At 49.6% G+C, this 9,467-nt stretch overlaps 1 protein-coding gene across 5 annotated transcripts in view; it reads left to right on the forward strand.

Annotated features, from left to right (window-relative positions):
* Window positions 1-9,467, forward strand: part of CHD6 (chromodomain helicase DNA binding protein 6) — a 189,724-nt gene that overhangs the window by 157,901 nt on the left and 22,356 nt on the right. For all 5 annotated transcript variants that reach the window (XM_075571929.1, XM_075571932.1, XM_075571933.1 and 2 more), the window contains 3 exons: window positions 969-1,412; window positions 5,669-5,857; window positions 6,606-6,725. In XM_075571929.1, the coding sequence (XP_075428044.1) occupies window positions 969-1,412; window positions 5,669-5,857; window positions 6,606-6,725 (753 nt within the window). The remainder of the gene's footprint in view (window positions 1-968; window positions 1,413-5,668; window positions 5,858-6,605; window positions 6,726-9,467) is intronic.

Below are 9,467 nucleotides of genomic sequence, written 5' to 3' on the forward strand. Positions count from 1 at the left end.
TTAAATACCAGGAAGTAATATCAGTAACTTTTAACTGCTGGGGATCTTGGGGTCTCTGGAGCTGAAAATACTGAGATTCATCTCTGGAGGGGATCCCTGGTACCTAATCTGTAAATCGGGGAGGGGGGGAGGGTATTGCTGCTTTAAATGTACAAATCCCTATTAGTTTGCAAAAAAAAACATTTCATAACAACTTCACCGTGTCCTGGCCTTCCTTAAGTAAATGTAATCAGACTTAAATCAGAGATTTGGTTGTTTTTGGCTTCTTTAGTTGTTAGATTTTCATCCGGGCCTCAGAATAGGGGGCGCCTGTCAAACAGGTGTTAATGCAACCACTAGCCCATCCAATAAAGAGAGAGGGGGCTTTGCCTGCGTAAACTCCTGTTCAGCACAAAATAATATAATGCGACAGGGAGCAGCCAGAGGAAATCTAACCCCTCTCTTATATCTTGGCGTATGCATTCAGAGGTCCCAAATGGAAAGAAAATTCGACCACCAGCTTCACAATGCGGAATCTATGAGCAACCTCAAGTTTAAAAGGACCAACCAACGGTCTCTGAGCAGGTCCACTGACTCTGCACTTCCCTCACCCAAGCTTTTAACTGGGGGGAAAAAATCTAGGGAAACACCCAGGATCAAAATGGTTAGGAAGCTAGATGGGACACGCCCACTATGCTCATTTACATGTCACTACCCAGAATCCTTGTCCGTGACAAAGGTGGTAATAGTAGGTTTTGGGGAACCCATGGCAGCCATGCAGATACTCATGGGTATTCTATATTAGCTACGCTGATCTTACATTTGTTATAGGGAATTGATGCAGTATGGATAAATGGGGGGGGGGAGAGGAATAACTAACTGATAATGTGTTGAATTAAGCCAATTACCTTGTTGAGCTGTTTATTGCTACTTAATTAGGATTGCCCCATTAAACCCCTTCATTCATTTTATTGATGACTCCTGTGCAGGAAGGGTTAGCGGCCGCCACCTTTTCCAATGATGAGCGGAAGCATAGAAGACCGTACGAGTTTGAGAGCGACCGGGCGGACGCCAAACACCGGGGCCTGGAGCATCTCAACCAGCCCCACGGGCGCGCCACCACGGCGCTGAACGGCTGGCGGGAGTCCGCCATGGAGCTGTGCCGAGAGCAGGCCACGGCGGGCGGCACGTCCTACTCCATGAGCACCAGCACGCCCAAGCTGGGGACTGTGGGCGCCATGCAGGGCTCCCTGGGGATGGACTTGTCCGGCATCCTGCAGGCCGGCCTCATCCACCCGGTCACGGGGCAGATCGTGAACGGCAGCTTACGGAGGGACGAAGCCACCATGAGGAGGAGGAGAGGGAGGAGAAAAAACGTGGAGGGGATGGATCTGGTGTTCCTGAAGGATAGAGGGTTGCACGCGGGAATCCTGGTGAGTGCCCATTTATCTTTACATGTATTTATTTTTACTGCTAAGCAGTGTTTAATGAATAATACAATATGTGTATATATACATATTTGGACATACAAGGCACTCCTCCAATATCACCGAAGGAGGAGTGTCCGCGGGTCCGCAATGAATACATTCTGGGTGATGTATGAATTGTATCACGGCCCTGATGAAGGTTCTTTTGTGAATGGAATCCGTGTTAGTCCAGTTGCGATAGTGCAGAATAAATGAGTATTAGGCGATATCAATTGTTAGTCCAAATAAAATAGGTATAATAGGACAAGCTTTCGAGAGAGTTCCTCTCTTCCTCAGGTCAGCAATACTGATTTACAAAGGATTCTGTGACTAAAACAGAGATAAGGAAAGGAGAAAGAAGAAGAAATAAAACAGATGTAGATAAGGTAGGGTGAGAGATTTTTGAAGACATTTGAAGGGTAATAAAACGGTGACAAGGAACAGCATGGAGCTTGGATCTCTGTTTAAGACATAGAATCCTTTGTAAATCACTGTTGCTGACCTGAGGAAGAGAGGAACACTCGAAAGCTTGTCCTATTATACCTATTTTATTTGGACTAACAAGTGATATCACCTGATACTGAAGTACTCATTTATTCTGCACTATCTATATGCATACGTACGCACACATACACACGCCCATACACGCAAATATATATGTATATATATACATACATACGTGTATGTGTGTGATAGAGATATATATATCTATCTGTGTGTGTTTCAATTTTGTATATACTGTGTGTGTGTGTGCGTAACACAAAAAGCAATATCAGTGCTAGAATGTTCATTCAACAATCTAGTGAATTGTTAGAAATAAGGCATATAAAGTCCAAACGTTCTATATAAGTGTGAATTTAGGTGTAAAAAAATGTCCATTTAGGGAGAGAAGACAAAAAAAGTAATTCCCCAGGGCTGTAGAGTTGGCAGAAAACAAAAGCCTGTCCTCGTTCTATAATAATAATAATAATTATTATTATTATAATTCTATAAAAGTTCTCATATAAATAGCAGGCTCTGTACATTATTGAAGACACTGGTCTGCTACATCTGGTTGAGTTGTTTATGGGAGTTGTGATAAATTCACAACCTATGAAGCCTTAAATGCTTATAACTGCATTGACGCCGGATCATGTCAGGGAGCTGATTAGTATAATGTGTGGTATTCACTCTCCTCTTGGTAACGGGGGGGTGTATATAGAGACCCCTGAGTAACTCATTAGTTCATATTGTCAGTGCAAATTCTGAATACAAGTCGGGCAGTAACTGACTGAGCAGAGAGAGCCTCCTGCAGCTGCTGTCCCTAGGGAGTGGAACCTGGTAGCAACGTACTGGTCTTATTGACCCTGCTCCGTTCAAAAGGTCACCAAGCCTGACTCTCCTATAATCCCCGTCTCTTACTTGCTAGCACTGGGCAAAAATACCTGCATCCCCCCAGATATAGAAGCAGATGTATTGCTGTCCGTAAAATCAGTCCGTGCTGTAGGGAGCCCCTTCAGCCACGCCCACTATGGAGCCGTGTGGGTGACATCAGACGCACCCAACGAACGTTTCACCAATCTGCTTCATCGGGGGTGGGCTCTAGGGAAACACTTTTCGGTCTTCTCTCTCCGTGTATATGCGTTATATCAGTTTCCTGCTGGCACCCCACACCCCTTCTGATTGATTTTCTACTACATTAGCTACCATTTAGCTGAGCAGGATCACCTATCCCATCTGGGATCTTGTCTATTTTGTTTGTAAAAAATAAAGGTCCATGAGTTGTGAGAATACCGCCAGGATCTGCCGTGAAGAGAGGATCTTCAACAGAGTTGTAGCAGCTTCAAAAAGGATGAGCCAAATTCAACGGAGAATCTATAAAGCTACATACTGTAGCTTCTCTCTCTTTGAGTTTCATATATAACAACTCGGGTTTGTTACCCACAAGTTGTTGGCACTTCCTAGATCGTGCTGAAAGATTAAAAAGTGAAAAACAAAAATAATGCATGCCGTAAGCTATAAAATGGAAGAAAAACACGAAAAATGTATGAAACAAACGAATAAAACAGAATCTGGAAATGTAACAAGGAGAGAATAGTGAAAACGATGGCAAATCAATGGTTTATCCAGTCCCGTAAGGCTAGGAAGCTCAATGTGCAGCTACTAAATCCAGCATCCAGGCACCATGTATCCATATACAGAAGCATTGAATGAAGCCTCTCTGATCTGCAATGTTGGATCGCCCTGCGTCACGAGCTATATAAAGTACTAAAAAGAACTAAAATTGCATAAAACTCACAGACCTTTCGTAATCCACAGCTCATTCCTTTGGGTCACCCGGCTGTTTTAATCCATAAGTGATAAGAGCGAGGTATGTGTGAATATACCGGTGTGTACGCTATCACAGTAAGTGGCTTGCCAAATGATATTCTGGGGGTGAGGGGAGAGAGAGGAAGGGGTTAAGTGTCAAGACATAACACCACATGGACCCTGATCCTAAAAGATGCATGATACGCGCCACAAGATCATGTCCCAAGACACCCAGCCACTCCTGTGTCGAAGATTTCGGGTTTTTTACCGTTGATACTCAACAACTGAAGAGGGCCGACTGGCACTTTGATGTTTTCGGTATTAACTGATGACTAATTGAATCCCGATTTTAGTCTCCCTTTTGGGATCAGGGCTCACATGGAAGTGCCAACAGTTTGCGGGTAACACTACATGTTGATGTATTGGATTAAGTGTTGTTAAAAATTGTGTTTTTTGGGGGGGGTTGCTTTCGTCACTTGTAGGGTATATAGGTTTCATTTATGGGGCAATCTCCATCTTGAAAAAACGGAGGACTAAACGGTGTGAGGGTGTGAAAGAAATATTCACTCACACACACACAAAGTGCACATCAAATAAATCCATTCTGCAGATAGGTCAGAGGCTGCAAGGTGACCACCTCCTGACCTGTCTGCACACAGCCCCCCGTGGAAGCACAGTAAATGCTTGCGAAACGCGTAGGGCACTACAGTGGACGGAGCACACCTTTCTCCTCGCTCCCCCAGCGCATGACGTCTGGTGAGTGCGACACGGAAGGGCAACTGTAAGTGTCGGAGCTTAGAACACACACAGGAAGGAGAGAGGTGGACAGGTCACGGGGTGGTCTGATTCCGGCCTGGGAATTAATGTGATGGGCTGTTATGCACAAACACTGCGTGATTGTATACGTTTTATTCTGTTGGTATTTGTTGAATCTGTTACAAGTTTTGCACCAGAGAAGTGGTGGTGTGCTCTTCTATTTTACAGCTAATGTTCTGGCCTTTCAAGAGGATGGGAATACTACTCTCCCGTGTCCCATTGCACTAACCAACACTTTCATGGACTTTATCATTAGCTTTACATCTTAAAGCAGGGGAGGCCAACTCCAGTCCTCAAGAGATACCAACAGGTCAGGTTCTCAGGATATCTCTGCTTCAGCACAGGTGGTGCAGTCGAAGACTGAACCACTGATTGAGCCACCTGTGCTGAAGGCAGGGATATCCTGAAAACCTGACCAGTTGGTAGCTCTTGAGGACTGAAGTTGTGTGTGTGTGTGTTACACACAATGGATAGGAACCTTTTGAATGAATTCAATATGAAAATGAAGATGGGGCGGAGGCATTTGGAAGAAACCAGACATTCTTTTAAGGGTTCCTTCCGTGGTGCCTCAAGGAGAAAGATTTCGACCCGTGTATTCTGCCCATGCTCGCGTATGGACGCGACACGTGGATCCTAAATGTGAAGATAGTTCGGATGCTTCAGACAACCTGAAGTATGGAGAGATGCATGCTGGGTGTTATCCGGAGAGACGGGAAAAAGAATCAAAGGTTTCTAAACCAAACAGAGGTCTGTGACATCACAAGGGCACAGAAATTAAAATGGCGGTGGACTGGAAATCTCGCAAGAAGAAATAACCATCATTGGAGACAGATGGAACGCAACTGGATTCCAAGAGCGATTTAAAAGACCAAGAAGGCGACCAAAAGTAAGATGGGAGGATGGGATGAGAAAATGTGTTGGAGCGACGTGGAGAAAAGAGGCTGTAACCGCAGGACCTGGGAGATCACAGGGGAGGCTTCATCCAGCAGTGGGGAAACCCGGGCTGAAAATGATTTTATATACTGTAGTACATAAATATAATATGTAACACACCCTTTTTTCTGCTTTTTGCTTCCTGTTGGTATCCAGTAGTCACTACTCTTTTCTCTCATAAATAGGGACTGAGAGAGGATCCCAGCCAGTCTGGCCAGGGCTCCGCGCACATAGACGGCTCGGCCGCTGCTTCCCCCGCACATCAGTCGGCAGCGGCTAAACACCATCCTGAGAAGGTCATCCCCAACAAGAGCCTTCTGGAGTGGCTGCGACAGCAGTCTGACTGCACAATAGACATACCGACTTATGGAGGTGTAAGTGCAAGTTTTCCATAAAGGGAGCTGGGGAGCACAGAATTTCCACCCCTTATGTTCTTGAGCAGGGGTGGCCAACTCCAGGCCTCAAGGGCCACCAACAGGTTCGATTTTAAGGCTAGCCCTGCTTTAGCACAGGTGACTCACCCAGTCATTGATTGAGCCACCTGTGCTGAAACAGGAATAACCTTAAATCTTGACCTTTTGGTGGCCCTTGAGGACTGGAGTGGGACACTTTTGTTCTTAGAGGGTTCCCTCCCATATGTCACGAGTCTGGGCTGTAGAGGGGGCTTTATTATGGAGCTGGTTTGAGGTATCGTTGTGACAAGGGAGTTCAGCAGGCAGGGGTCAGTGTGAGAGAGGTGTTAGGTGAGGGAGTGACAAGTAGAGACAAATAGAGCGGAAAGGAGACGGTCTTGAGCCGAGTGCAAGAGGAAAAAAGTTGTATAGAGAGAATTCAGAGCTGAGAGAGGTGTGAGGGGCAGAAGAATTCAGCGCCTTATAGAAAAGGGGGGTCATTTTGTAGGTAATAAAGAATTTAATGAGAAGCCAGAAGAGCAATTTAAGGAGGCGGTGAGCAGAGCTAGTTAAAGCAGGAGGTGAGATGCTCCATTTGGCATGGATTGCAATTTGTGAGGAAGTGGGACACCATTTTACACTAGATTACAGTAGTAGACATGGGAGGGAATGAGGGCTCTGTGTTTTGTTTTTCGATTTTCTTATGAGCTTGTCTTGGTTGCTTTTGTAGAGTTATTCAGACAAGCCAAAACAGAGGCGGCAGCGCTGCAAAGACCCCAACAAGCTGGACATTAACATGCTGACAGGGGACGAGCGGGTCCCCGTTGTCAACAAGGACACAGGACGCAGGGTAAGGTCTGTCCCAGATATGCCACTTGTCCACAGTGCCCCTTAGGACCAAAATGAGATAACACATTAGTGATCAGTTACATGTAAAGGAGTTTACAATTGTACAGATTCATCAGTTCTTTAATCAGCCTGAAAGCTCAAACACAAAGGATGGGAAAGAATTAAAAGACACGGGGACTGCAGCAACCAGTCTCGTGTGTTAGAACGGGTCCGGAGTCATGATAGCTATGTATATCTTTATTTATATAGCGCCATCCTGTACACGGCACTTTACCGCAGTAATACCTGTGACATAACAGGAATACGCGCTTCATACCTCAAAGTAGACACTGCCTCGAGGAGCTTACCATCTAAGGCCGCGCTCATGGCGGCGGCGTCGCCGCTTCGTGCACGCGCACTTCCAGGACTCTTACCTGATTTCCTATTGTAGTTCCTGAAGTGCCCGCAGCGCTGTAGCACGTCCCCGCAGCGCTGTAGCACGTCCCCGCAGCGCTGTAGCACGTCCCCGCAGCGCTGCAGCACGTCCCCGCGGCGCTGCAGCACGCCCCCGCGGCGCTGCAGCACGCCCCCGCGGCGCTGCAGCACGCCCCCGCGGCGCTGCAGCACGTCCCCGCGGCGCTGCAGCACGCCCCCGCGGCGCTGCAGCACGCCCCCGCGGCGCTGCAGCACGCCCCCGCGGCGCTGCAGCACGTCCCCGCGGCGCTGCAGCACGCCCCCGCGGCGCTGTAGCACGCCCCCGCGGCGCTGCAGCACGCCCCCGCGGCGCTGCAGCACGCCCCCGCGGCGCTGCAGCACGCCCCCGCGGCGCTGTAGCACGTCCCCGCAGCGCTGTAGCACGTCCCCGCAGCGCTGTAGCACGCCCCCGCAGCGCTGTAGCACGTCCCCGCAGCGCTGTAGCACGTCCCCGCAGCGCTGTAGCACGCCCCCGCAGCGCTGCAGCACGCCCCCGCAGCGCTGTAGCACGCCCCCGCAGCGCCCCTGCAGCGCTGTAGCACGTCCCCGCGGCGCTGCAGCACGCCCCCGCAGCGCTGTAGCACGCCCCCGCAGCGCTGTAGCACGTCCCCGCAGCGCTGTAGCACGTCCCCGCAGCGCTGTAGCACGTCCCCGCAGCGCTGTAGCACGTCCCCGCAGCGCTGTAGCACGCCCCCGCAGCGCTGTAGCACGTCCCCCGCAGCGCTGTAGCACGCCCCCGCAGCGCTGTAGCACGCCCCCGCAGCGCTGTAGCACGCCCCCGCAGCGCTGTAGCACGCCCCCGCAGCGCTGTAGCACGCCCCCGCAGCGCTGTAGCACGCCCCCGCAGCGCTGTAGCACGTCCCCGCAGCGCTGTAGCACGTCCCCGCAGCGCTGTAGCACGTCCCCGCAGCGCTGTAGCACGCCCCCGCAGCGCTGTAGCACGCCCCCGCAGCGCTGTAGCACGCCCCCGCAGCGCTGTAGCACGCCCCCGCAGCGCTGTAGCACGTCCCCGCAGCGCTGTAGGTTGCGTGAGCTGGTTCAGCCAATGACGGTGAACCATCTCCGTGACGCGTTCGCCACGCCCCCCGATCACCTCCCCAATCTACTGCAGCCTAGCGCTGGGGTTTTACGAGTGCGCGCGGTAGCGCCCGCGCCGCCACCATGAGCGCGGCCTAAGAGATGGGTAAAATGCAACCATTAGGAGCAGCAAAGTAAATGGATGAACCCTTTTTCCTGACGAGCTCCCGAGTTTTTCTATTTGTATCTCACAGGGGGTCCGTAATAGGGGCAGTTCCCTAGAGAGATCAATAGATTTATATTCTTGTTACGGGACCACGGCCAGATCCCAAGTAGAGCCGCACCTGTAGGAATTAGAAAATCCCAAACTTGTGGCCTAAATCGCTGCTGCTTATGATCTTGGGCAAGTCACTTTATCTCTGTCCCAGGAACACGATCCCTTCTTAAAGATTAATATAAAAGAGAGCTGTGTATATGTCTCTGTTTTATTGCACAGTAAGCCCCCGGAGCTGGACTCCTCCTTTGACGCCTGTATTCTGTTCGCGTGCAGCTTTTTGCGGTCAGGGAATTTAACCATAAATAAAATCGGGAGAAGAGTCGTGCACGAGGTCGCGAACCGGGGGGACATTTTGACCTTTTTGATCGCAATTTCATTTAATATGCAAAATTCTCTAAAATCACTAGTTCCACTTAGTGCGGACACTATAAAGAGGACACGTTTCACTCAGTCTGGCAATATTTCTCTCTCACATTCTCCTTCCCGTCTCTCTCACATTCTCCTTCCCGTCTCTCTCACATTCTCCTTCCCGTCTCTCTCACATTCTCCTTCCCGTCTCTCTCACATTCTCCTTCCCGTCTCTCTCACATTCTCCTTCCCGTCTCTCACATTCTCCTTCCCGTCTCTCACATTCTCCTTCCCGTCTCTCTCACATTCTCCTTCCCGTCTCTCACATTCTCCTTCCCGTCTCTCACATTCTCCTTCCCGTCTCTCTCACATTCTCCTTCCCGTCTCTCTCACATTCTCCTTCCCGTCTCTCTCACATTCTCCTTCCCGTCTCTCTCACATTCTCCTTCCCGTCTCTCTCACATTCTCCTTCCCGTCTCTCTCACATTCTCCTCCCCGTCTCTCTCACATTCTCCTTCCCGTCTCTCTCACATTCTCCTTCCCGTCTCTCTCACATTCTCCTTCCCGTCTCTCACTTTCTCCTTCCCGTCTCTCTCACATTCTCCTCCCCCTATCTCTCTCACATTCTCCTTCCAGTCTCTCTCACAT

This window comes from Ascaphus truei, chromosome 15 (genome assembly GCF_040206685.1).
Source record: "Ascaphus truei isolate aAscTru1 chromosome 15, aAscTru1.hap1, whole genome shotgun sequence".
NCBI classification, from domain to species: domain Eukaryota; kingdom Metazoa; phylum Chordata; class Amphibia; order Anura; family Ascaphidae; genus Ascaphus; species Ascaphus truei.